The sequence below is a fragment of the Trichogramma pretiosum genome, unplaced genomic scaffold (assembly GCF_000599845.2).
Source record: "Trichogramma pretiosum strain Unisexual culture from Peru unplaced genomic scaffold, Tpre_2.0 scaffold22, whole genome shotgun sequence".
Taxonomy (NCBI): Eukaryota; Metazoa; Arthropoda; class Insecta; order Hymenoptera; family Trichogrammatidae; genus Trichogramma; species Trichogramma pretiosum.
Window position 1 is genome coordinate 2,175,408 of NW_019640932.1, and position 12,735 is coordinate 2,188,142.

Consider the following 12,735-nt stretch of genomic DNA (forward strand, 5'->3'; position numbering starts at 1 on the left):
TTTCAACTATAGAATGCCTGAACTCTGGTAATACACGATTGTATTTTGATACGAACATTGACACTAATTCAAATGCAGCGGGATGGACACCTGTGCATATTATAATAAAAGCCCGATGACTTGGTGAAGACGTTGGGCAACGACAAATATCAGCCAGTGCAGCTCGACGCGCACGCCAAGAAAGGTTGGCTAACAACAAGGTGATACTCGACTTTTACTGACTCGACTCAGGTAAAAGTCGACAAATACCCTTAAGTTCGCCACACAGACAGTTACAACGCACACCAGTTTACAAATTTAAAAGCCAATCGGAGGGCTAAAAAATTGCTGATATACTTTTATTATTCCCATTGTAAAAAGAGGTATTTGGCTATAAATTTTGAACTGAGAATCGTAGGAGAGATGGATGAGAAAATAAATTATTTGTCTTTTCATTAGAGACAATTTTTTATTAATTTGATCATAAACTTTGATTCGTGACAAACTGCAGCCATTCAAAGCAATTTTGCTAGCAAAACTTCCGTATTTTTTTAAACGATAATTTAAAAAATCAATTTAGAATTTAAAAGAGGTATGGAACGACTTAGTTACCTTCTGAACCTTCAGTTGCATACTTGACCCATAGTTGGTGCCCGGACTCCTAAGAAAAAAAATGTTTTAATTTTTTCATTATTAAATTAGTCCCGGTACCTTTTTGAGGGTATAAATTGATTTTTCACACGATAAAGAGAGTGTAAGCTTTCACTTTTCCATAAAAATTTTGTTTTCTGGAAAGACATATTTGAAAATAGCAGGATTTTCGTTAATCGTCGTTCGCATGTAGTTCATAATAAAAATTAAATCATTATTTTATGAAAAATTCAATACGAAAACAAAAATAAGCAACGAGAAGACGTCTTTAATTTAATGACTTACAATAAGGATGTAAAATTTTTTAGTGGAAAACAATAAATCGGTTCTGTCGTCAACACTTTTTAAAGATTTATTGAAAGCGAAAAGTTCAAACTCGATCTTTCAGCAACAACGCCCGATGATGGCAGGCGCCAGGCATTAAGGTGTAAAGTTAGTGCTCTTCTTTTACCGAACAGTAAAAATGTGAGCTCATATCTGGTCGTTGAAATCGAGATCGCCCGCAACTATTTTCAATGAAAAAAGCTTCGATCGCTCGCATCGCTCATAAAGAAAGAACGAATCCGCGATAGAAAAGTGCAGCTCCTCTAAATTTAAGCTCATTGTCAAGTGCAAATCTATCCGGTCTCTAAGACTCGTTACGCGCGCTATATTCTCTCCCATCGATGTGTGTGCCCCCAGTTTTGGCTCTAACGTATACAAAAATACCTTTGCGGATGCTGTATATATATACTGCACAAATACGTTCACGCACACGCGCAGCAGCCCACCTATACAACGGCAGAAATACGTTTTTGCTCTCGCGAATCATATAGTCGGTGAAGCACGCGCGTGTATTTCTAGCGTAAGACCAGCAGCATCAGCTTTTCTCGCCTTGGCAGGCTGCCTCTGCTGCATCGTCGCTGTCTCGTCGACGATCGGTCGCGCGCGCGGAGCTTTTGACCGCCGCGAGTAGTCTTCTCTGCTCTTTTTTTTGCTCTTTTTTCCTGCGGTGGATTCAGCAAGTGGTTTTTTTCTTCATTAACGTTTGTTTTCGTGCAGTTGAGAGAGAGATAGAGCCTGCCCCCCTTCCACGTGACACGGATGACAGTATACGAGTGGTGCACAGTGACAATTACGTAGTGGCCAATTTTTCTCAGTGAGAACGAGAGACATCTTTCAAGATGGCCAGTACTTCCGAAGATACGTGGGATTACGTGAACGAAAAGTGGGAACACATTGATAAATCCGTAAGTTTTTTCTTTATACATACTTACTTATAACGTGTGCAAATTTTCGTGATACGAAAAAATGTGAATGTCAATCGTTCTTGTTCAAAAAAAAGAATCTCAAATCGTCCTCTAAAGCTGGAGTACACGCCTCGTGTGTACTTGTCTGCGCTGTCATTCGACTCGATAATTGTAAGCTCAAATAAAATAATTAGCTCTCGAAAAGAAGAAGTAAATAAAGTTATAATAGGAATTTCGTCGCTGGTTGCGTAGTTGTCAATGTCGATTTATATGTATATTAGTGTCGAAGTCGAGTGACTGTTTCGTCGCTGCGCCTCCACGTTACGCAAGGATTTATTTGGTGCAAAATGTCTGCGTTGGGCAATTACAACGGCACTCGGTACTCGTGCGCGCACGCGAGAGGGAACGAGAGAGATATCTTCTTGTGCGGGATTTTTCATGATCTCGAGATGCTCGTGAGGAAACACTCTTGAAATTATACTTGATAAAAATCAAGATCAAACTAGGTATTCCGGAAGATGTGTGTTTTCGTATACACAATATTTTTTGACAAAAACTACGTTATATCTAATCTCGTCGTCCGAATGAAAAAGTGTGCCGCGAGTAACTTTAGTACAAGCAAATACAAAAGAGTACGACAGTACGAGAGCGAATCTTTGTAAATTTGATAATTGAATTAAGCACGTGTGGTTATTTATACATGTATACTACTGCGTTGCAAATCTTCTTTTAGTCTATGTATGTGTGTACGTGCGACTGACAATGAGTTTAGCCACCAAAGCCACACACACACACACACACACACACGATTACGAAACTTATTTTTCCACATATATACTAACTTAGAGAGAGAGAGAGAGAGAGATTGAGGTTGGTTTTGACGGCACTAATGAAACAATATGTATATACAACTTATAGCACATTATATGATGCAGGCTGCGGTCAAAGCAACAGATGGATTTTGAAAAATCCGAATTATCGCGGCAGCTGAGAGCGAACGTGCGTCGTAAATATTTTTTGTTTTGAACGAATCTGCGCGTATACACGCATCATCGAGTATTATTATTGGGCCGCGATAGCAACTGGGGAATTTAAAGACGCTAAATCAATTGAAAGAGAGCGTGACAGACTGATATTATTATGTTCATTTATTCACATACAAAAAGTCATCTCCATTCACGTTCACATATATGCTACATATGCACAGAAACGCCCGAAAATCAATGGCCGCGCGACGTTATATTGAAGCACGTGCTTTGTTTTTATTGATAACGTAGTAATATACTCAAAGTTAGTCCTCGCTCCGGTTTTTTGTGAGATGTGGCGCTGTGACGGACAGATGTGGCATCGCGCACGAGCCCCCAATTGCATCGCAATCCTGATATATAATTATTAATCTCCCGTCAGCTGCTTTGCTCTAATAATCTCAAAGACGAAGAATGTATAAATCAGTTCTCTATCTTTAAGGGGAAAAACAAAGAGATCCAGTTCAGCTGGCGACGCGGTAAAAGCTTATATTCCAAAAGATACTCCAAGAGGAAGTTGTTAAATTCTTAATGATACGTAATTTACGAGATCATTGAAAATAGATAAGTAAGTCTTCGAGGCGTCTTTTTAAAGCTGGCCTATGACTCGATTCGTTGTGTATGTATACACACATTTGGCAAACATTGTATTGGTTTATCCGACTTGGCGATTGAAATGTTTCTAGCACAGCCAAACGTCATAAAAAAAACAACTCCAAGGTTAATGAGTCGAAAAAATTATATCTCGACAGTTTCTTTAAATTCAAACTTTTGCTCGCTGTGCAGCTTTCAACCAATCAGAGTGTCCGCACCGCAGCAAAGATCGTCCCGTGGAGCAGCACCGCTGCCGTTTGCTCCGCTGCTGCTGCTGCGCACTCGCAGATCCTCTCCTACGCTGTACAAACCCCCTTGATACACGGCAACTACCGGCCCCCTATGTACACCTATAGCTTCTATCTCATCTACTACCGCCAACTAGTCGCTCGTGGCGTCCCTGAACTTACTCCTGCCTACTGTTGTTATTTATAACGCCTCTCGCGTATAGTGCTTCCACTACTTCTACACTGCTGCTCATTGTTCGCGTTGTTTTTCACCCATGGCTCTTGGATTACGATGTTGAGCAAGCCGACTCCGCAAGTGCCGCTGCTGGCTCGCATCTGCAAGTGTTACAGCAGTAAGCAGCTGCTGCAAGCTCAATTGTCGGCCGAGGAGGACGACTTGATACGCGAGACGCAGGCGACCCTCGCGCTCGACGATGAACCCACGCGCCACGAGTCAAGTTTAGCCCCAGTTACTCAGGCCGAAGTTGTTGCTGATGCTGCTTCAGCTTTGGAGCCACTCGAAGAGGTGGGCTCATTCATAATATAATACATAGTTATCAGTGTTCAAAATAGCATAGAAATTTTATCGTTGACGTATGATATAATTGTGATGTAGTAGCTGATGAGCGACTTTTTCATTCATCATGCATATACAGTAATCGACGAACGAGAGATAACGAGCGTGTGTCTATGTGTTTGGGTATGAGTCTGTGTGTGCGCTGCGCGAAACAAACGACCAATTGAGACTCGCGCGGGAGCTTTCTGGAATGCCGAATAATGTGTCGCTAAGCACAGCGTCGAATCTCGTACATAGTACGTATTATATATACCGGTTTAGCCGGCAGCTATGACGATGGCGCTCATTTATATCTAGACAAAATAGATCCTTATCTAGTTAAACGTTTTAACGAATTTTAAATGCCGTAAATATTACATATTATGTGTACAACACACCGGAGTGGCTGTGTAAACGTTGTTGGTACTGATATACTTGACTGTACAGCATGTAGTAGTTCTTGTAAAAATGTCTTGTATCGATCTAACAGCCACCATTTGATTACGTCAATTTTCAAGTTTAGATTGCGTATAGATTATTCGTGTAAAATATATAGCTTCAATAGTGTAATAGTCTCTCCTTTCGGGGAATGCCTTTGCCTCGCGTGAACCGAAAAATGCAAGATGCTAATTTTACATTTTATTCGTGTACATCAGGTCGTTCATCTGTTGTACTCAATTATTCGATTTTTCATTTCTTCGTAAAATAAAAAGTATTGAATCGATAGCCTAGCCTAGTGTATAGTATAAGACATCGTTTCAAAGTTCAAGGTCGAATCCCCCTCGTCGTTAAATGCACGACTTTTTGATTCAATAACTCATTTTTTTCACGCACGTTTCTTGATCATTTTTGTCTCTGCCTCCTTTTTTTATTTTCCTTTAACCGATTCGATTACAAGATGTAAAGTAATCCAGTTAAACGACATCCTGCGCGGCACTTGACTTGTCGCCGTTAATAAAATACAAATCTCTTAAAAAGTCAATTACGTCACGCCGCCGCGGCACATGCGGCAAACGAGCGTGACGATAGCCGAGAGCGGCTGATATTTCGCGTTATTGGGTGTTATATGACCTGTAATTAAATCGTTAAGCAATCTATTATTTGCATCTAAGCCGCCTCGCGCAAACGCCGAAGCAAAAGAGAGAGAAAAAGATCATTTGCTGCTGCTGCTAGACGCAGCCTCGCCAATTTTTATCAACGCGAATTCGAGTTTTTTTCAAGAGAGACGTTGCGTCTCCGAAACTCGTGACCATTTTACGTTTCGTCACTTCCCTCCGTTTTTCCCGTCGTCCGAGAGCTCTTAATCGAAAAAGAGCAGCGATACGAAATCAATTCGAGGTTATCAAGCGGGCAAAGAAGCGTGGCTGATAGAAATAGGCTACTTATGACTCGCTCGCACTGTATCAAAAAGAGGCAAAACGATTATTATTATTAGCAATAAAAATTGAGTCGTTCGTATCGAGGTTAACCATACACATATGCGAGAGTAATCTTTATTGCTAATACAATTAACGCAGTCTTTGTTTCGTTCAAATGTTTAAAAATTCAAATGAACAATCATTTTTTGTTCAACATGAAGCGCTTAATTAAATTAATTTTCTATAAACGACAGAAAGCTCGAGTGGTTTTTACAACTCGTTGCCGACACAGCGGCGGCGGCGGCGTCGCCGAGTCGTTGCGAGTCAAGCCAGCTATGACAAATTTTAATTACCTCACATCGCAGTCATGGAAATGGACTGAGTGAGTGTGTCTATAGGCAAGCGACTAATCAAAAATCGCATACAAGTTAATCACGTACACGAGCGTAAAATTTCCTACGTAGGCGCCGCGCGGGCACGAGGCAGTACTTGCACATTTATATACGTACAAGTACACACGCACACGCACGCCTTGATTTCTTTGCTCACACTCTCTCTCTCTCTCTCTCGTTATTCTCTTTCTCCGCCCGCAGAGTCGAGTTTTCTCTCGATATATACATACCTACCCCCACGCAATTTATGTGAACGTGTGTGTGCTGTAAATGTCCTCGTCCGCCACCGATTGGGAGTCAATCTCGCGGTTTATACTCACAAGAGAGCGCACATGAGAGAGAGAGAGAGAGAGAGAGAGTGAGAGATTGACTGTGTATATACTGTGTCTCGATGTCGATACCGGTCATCAGACGCTTTCGACCGTTTTGCCAGCAGACACGCGCGTGACGCGAGAGAGCCTATATTACCGCAGCTGTAGTTCACCGAGACATTTTCGCTCTTACCAGACATTATTCGAACACATATAAATACACGCGACCGCACACGTCTGCACGTAAAATATAAATATAAAAAAAACATATCCTCGTGGCCGCAGTGTCAAATCCGTATTAATTAATACAAATATCCGTACGTTCATAGTGCTTTTTGGTGTGTGATTGATCGATCGATCAACTTTTGGGACATTTCGTTTCTTTTCTTTAATTGACCAAGATGCCGACTGCTATCAGCAAATTGAATCTGCTCAGGCCAGACGAAGCAGTGAGTCTCTTTTATTTTTATTTACGTGCCTGCGATCACGAGTATCGAATTTTATGAATATTTGGATTTAATGGCATAAGCCGACAGGTACATCCGCAATGAAATTTGAATACCTCCAACCAGTGGCCGGAGATCTATATTTAGTCGTCCGTTTCTGCATGCCTTTCTTCTTAAGTATAACTTGAAAAGAAAGAAGGAAAAAAATGGAAGTGTGTGTGTGTATGCGCGAGTCGTTGATTAATCCACCTTCCAGCGATTCCTGTTTACCTCGCTGTGTACCGCATATCAGGGTCAACAACATTTTACAAAAAGCCCCCCTACCCACGCGATCTGTCTTTTTTCTTCCATTTAGATACGTAAAGCGACGCGAGCTTTCGACGACTACTTTCATTTTTAAATCAACCCGTAAAAGATACAGAGAGAGAGAGAGAGAGAGAGAGAGAGAGATTATACCCATAAGAATTATTCTTATGAATAATTCACATCTCTCCCCCGGTGAGCTTAATTTGAAATTTAAATGCCTTTACAAGCTGAGAAATGGCACGGCCGAATTTTGCACAACTTTGCACGGAATTCGCAAGATTTTACAGCAACCGATTGATAGTACATATTTTGCAACGGGTGGCCGCGCGAGACAGCCGAAGAAAAAATTTAATCCACTGGCACGCATTATATTCAACGGCTCGACTATATGTAAACACAACATTGTATCGAGTTGTCGTTTGTGATTGACGAATGCCGAATGAATTACATCGGGGACTTGGGAATTATTCAGTTTACCGAATGCACGAACATATTCCAGTCAATATGAGTAATCTTTGTGAAAAATTCGCAATATCGTGTACGTATCGTCGAGCACTCGAAAAATCTATTTCTTAAGTAATCTAAAATCTCGAGAGCTCTTTTTTCCGTAGCAAAACTCGATAACTCGCTACAAAGCACGGCATAATACAAAATCTTTCGTCATTTCTCTCAAAGAGCTACAATCGAGTCAATCTGCTACACCTAGTTTACAAACGCAGTGCGTGTATACCATCACAAGTCTATTTGAAACTTTCTTCAACGATTCAGACGAATACAATGTTTTTTGCATAAAATTTAAATTAAGCTCGCAAACTGCAGCGTCAAAGTACCCCGGCGCCTGCGCGCTGAGCTCTCGTTGAGAAAAACTACATTGCAAATTGCGAGACAGGAACTGGAAAAACTTGTAAATATTTCATCGCGGAAAGTTGAGCCCCGACGCGATAAATAATAAAATTTGAAATTTCGATTGGTCGTCGCCGCGAGTTCGTCGAACTTTCGACGTTGTATCGAAAACAAAAACCTTCCCCCAAAAACAATGCATCGTGAAAATTCTGCTTACGTTGCAATGCCATCGAATGAATGAAAATTTATAAACTGCAGTCGTGACGTTATGAAACGAATTAGCCATCAATTAATCGGCATCGAGACACGGTGTGATATATAGTTATTAACACAAGGCGCCGAGCAGCAATTTTTTAGCTGGCGAGATATCGATGTATATTCTTGAAAAGGATGAATCACACCTATCGAGTGGAATGCCGAGATTTCTTAGATTTTTCAAATAAAACTGGCTTTTGTGCAGCGCGCGTCACGTTTATGCATCGAGCGACACGTGCATCGCCGGCACAGTTCGTTCTCGCGCGACATTTTTTCCCTCTGTTTACGTTTTAATATCAGCACTATATAATGCATCGCGTGCGCTTTTCGCTCTCTCTCTGTCTCTGTTTGCAATTATAAATTCACTCGCGTATAGAACACATGCCTCGAATTTTCGCTCGTCCAATTGTCGCGCGTTGCATAAGCTATTCCAAATCATCTTCGTTTAATCGTTGGCGCATTTACGTAGATTCCGTCGTGCTATCTTGTTACACGATCTATATATGTATACACGCGCTATTTAAGATAGCCATCGTCGTCGAGTTTGCGCTATAGGGTCGCGGCGAGTCGGAGCGAGACCAGATCGCGCGGTGACGGACTATGATGCAAGACGACGACGCACGTAACGTGTCGACGCGTTCAAAATCGTACGCCCAAAAATATAAAACAAATGACGATCGCACGGGTCGCGATCGATTATGTTTCACGAGTTAAATGTCGAATTGTATAAGTGCAAGTGCTGCTGCGTGTGCGCGCGCGGCTGTTTTTACTGATGCAGTCGAGCCCGATAATTGCGTCATAAGAGCATAAAGTGGAGGCTGCACTGCGCACAATTTCATATTATAGGCGCGCATACACGATCGCAGATCGATGTACAGCACATTAATAAACATAGATCGCGAGAGTTTGACGGTCGATGCCATGGAGCAGGAAAAAAATCGCGTTATACTGCGCGACGCGACCGCGAAAATCGAGAAATAAAGAGAGAGAAAAACTCTTGGCGCCTGACATTCGATATATAATGCGTCAAATGCGTCAAATCGAGTGCAAATGCACCGCGCTGGAACCGCAGAGAGTCGCATAAACAAATATCCGTTTAGCGTACCTCTAGTTTCTTCGATTTTTTTTCTTCGAGAATATCGATGTAAATACGATGGGCAAATCTACCTATAATAAAGACGCAATTATTGATCGCGCCATATCGATGATTATAGTCGAGGAGATAATATGAAGATTGAAAAAGAGAGAGAAAGAGAGATTCTGTCCAGCGACGCTGAATAATAAAACAAATTACACTTGATAAATCTCGACGGCACGACGCACATTATATAATTGCTCGACTTCAATTATCAGAGCAATCGTATGGGACATCATGATTTTTATCCCTGCCTTCGCGTATTCGTGCTCATAATATCTGCCATTTGCTAATTACGATTGCATATATATCCTGCGGAATTATCTGCGCTGCGGGTGCGCGCGCGCGAAATCGAGACTCTTTGCGCGGGAAAATTATATTTTTTCACGCCTTTATCGTCATATGGCAATTTCATGATGACGATCGTGATGTAAGAATATTGTCAGTGAGATTATGAGCAGCCACGAGCACTTATAATACAGCATCATTATCAATGCACGATAACGAGGCAGAGGCAAAAGCTCGCGAGTCTATAATGGCGAAAAATGATGTGTTTGCTCAAGAAAATTTTCGCGCGCGCGTGCTATATAACAAATTATTTCCTGATGCTCGCCTTTCAGTGTTGCTCCGATACTCGAATAGTGTGTTCTGCAGCTGTGTCTTCCTTTTCTTTTCAAAAAAAGTTTCGCATTAGTATAAATAATCCGAATCTCTCTCACTATGGCCAGCAAAGTGGTACGTTCTTTTTTCATACATTTCACGATTTACTTTGTTCGTCGATTTTTTTTCCTCGAAACTGCAAGCACTGTATACATAAATTCGTCGATAAATAAATCATCTCTCGCAGAGGCACGTCTATGTACATCTTCAACTTAAGACTGCTTCGTTATTTATCTATGCGATTCTCGAAAATTCAAAATCGATTGCAACAAAAAATGTACAAAAGTATATATTCGTTTCATAATTGAATGACTCGTTAATCCAATACTCCATATGCATGAATAATCCATAAGCACGAGAGATCGTACGATACTTCGAAAGAAAAAAAAACTAAAAAATGCACTCACGAGATCGGGTCTCTTTAAAATTTGCTGCTGCGCAACGGATGATTAATTAGTCAACTTAATATCCTCACGTATGTGTTTGAGGGGGATTTTACGTAACGCCCGTGAGAGAGAAGTTCATCGAGCTGCATATAAATTACACGCGCGCGCACGATCGCGATTCGGTCAAAGAGGAAATCGAAACGAAATAAAAGCGCTGGCTTTGTGCGTCTTTAGTCAAATGCGTGCACAGCTAGTTGCGTGTCAACAGAGTATCGCATTCATTAAACTTTGAAAAAAAAAGGTCAATGCCAAGTTCACGTTATTTTCTAACTATTTATGTCATTTTTATCTCATCTCGAATTTTTATACGTCAAACTTGCGCTTAGCAGTGTTTGCTAAAAATCGCGAGATCCGCGCGCATTAGCGTCTTATCTTGCGCTACAAAATTTACAGCCCGCGCGGTTTAGCGCATATCATAAAACGAGTCTCTTTCGTTCATTATGTGTCTCTTTATGTACGTACATTATTGCGCGCAAACGAAATTTTTCCGTCGAATTCAAAAAAAATCTTCAAATTAACTTGTCAATAATTAGAATTGCACGACAGCTGCGGGCACCCGCGACGTGACTGGTATATTTACACCGGCTAAAAATATACATTACACGGTATTTCGGGGTTTGTCCGCCGCGTTGAGAGATGTTTTTGCGGAGGACCATGACTTTGATTTCAAAGCCCCGTGGTATATTATAATTACAAAGACGTTTGGCATACGTGAGACCTGTCACGTTGCCCTGAGCACAAGACTCCATTTTCCCCTTATACGTTCGATCGGGAGCGTTTCTCTTTTTCGACACATTCTCTTTTTCGAGCAGCGGCGACGAGGAAGGATCCACTGCTGCTCCTCCTGTCCGGCTCGTTTCGTTTTGAGAGTTATATATTATGTCTCTTAACTGCAAATTGAAGCGAAAAATAAACTTTGGTGAAACTCTTGTTCCGCGTCCAACCAAGCCGAGCTAGCTGCCCTCTGTACGATTTCGCATGTATCGACCACTCACAGTAACTCTCTGACTCACATTATATCGGATGAACTAGTTATGTAGTGCTTACACGTGTGAGTGTGTACGAGAGAGAAAGAAAAAAGGGCGCGGCATTACGAAACTAGTATTTCGATTAGTAAAATTCCGGTTTGAACTCCATGCATTTCCTCTTAGGATTTAATAAACTGGTCTATAAAGTCGATCTATTCGAGTATTCGAAGAAGCCTGGTGTTTTTAAGCTAATAAAACTTTCCCCTTCTGCGTACACACCGGAAATTTATTCTATTTTATTTATTTGTCAAGTAAATCGAGTTTTAAGCAGACGCAATTTTAGTTGTGTCTCGAATAAAAGGTCTAATTTTCTTTTGTTTTTGTAAAGAGTACAATGAATTATAGAATTGGTCAATATTTTGGACAACGTTTTATCAGAATTCCTCGCGTTGTTTGTGAACTAATGAGTAGAAGAGAAAATTTTCTCGGATATCGAATTGCGACGAAACGCTTACGATTAAATTAATATCAAAACGACAAAAGAATGAAAACAAAAGAATCGAGTAGGTCATAAATTTAATGATGAAATCCAGTTTAATTTTGAAAATAATTTTGACGAACTTTCAAAGATATGTTTGAAAATTAATTTGCATGCTTTGTTTATCGCATTTTATTGTTACTATGGCTTAAGCTTTGACGTCGTTGCATCAGGGTAGTCGTGGGCGTTCGGGTGCTCGGAAAAGTTGCAGTCGCGCATGAAATTTCGTTCGTGTGATGCAAAAATAAGATAACTTTCAATGATCGACGATAGTGCAATTATGATCTTTGACAATAATTTTCAGTCACAGAAAACAATGAGTTTACCAACAACTCAAGATGAATAGGCAAAAAATATGCTAAATATAGACAGAAAACAAACGACGCAATGTTTATACCGATCGAGATTAATGTAAATATCTCGATACATTCGATTAAATATGAGTTTGCAATTTGCACAAAGTCTATCATTCGGTCAAATAGATTCTGCAGATAAGCGCGTGCGCGAGACCAAAACGAGCTGCGTCAAACAAATCGCAGTTATCAGTCGCACGTGAGTTTATCAAAAGCCTTGAGACAGGGATGCTCCCGGGATTGAGAATTCTTGCATCATCGTTCCATTTGCTGCATTTCTCCTCTCGAATTGTTTCGCGCTCGCTAATATCTTTCGAATAAATGCGTATTCCATTACGTTCATTCTTCTTCTCGCTTTTATGTTCGAGCAGTGCATAAATTTGATATAATATACATCGATATCTCACAGGTAATATTCCCAAGCGAGTGACTCAGACGTGTATGAGTGCGTACGTGTGTCTAT

At 40.8% G+C, this 12,735-nt stretch overlaps 1 protein-coding gene across 5 annotated transcripts in view; it reads left to right on the forward strand.

Annotated features, from left to right (window-relative positions):
• Nucleotides 1-12,735, forward strand: part of LOC106648956 (hexokinase type 2) — a 30,014-nt gene that overhangs the window by 2,622 nt on the left and 14,657 nt on the right. For 2 of the 5 annotated variants that reach the window (XM_014366172.2, XM_014366173.1), the window contains one exon: nt 1,672-1,859. In XM_014366172.2, coding sequence (XP_014221658.1) covers nt 1,794-1,859 — 66 coding nt within the window. In that variant the 5' untranslated portion in view covers nt 1,672-1,793. Of the gene's footprint in view, nt 1-1,671; nt 1,860-3,942; nt 4,232-6,460; nt 6,772-9,911; nt 10,043-12,735 lie in introns of those variants that run through there. The other 3 variants (XM_023457759.1, XM_023457760.1, XM_014366175.2) reach the window with 3 other exon arrangements.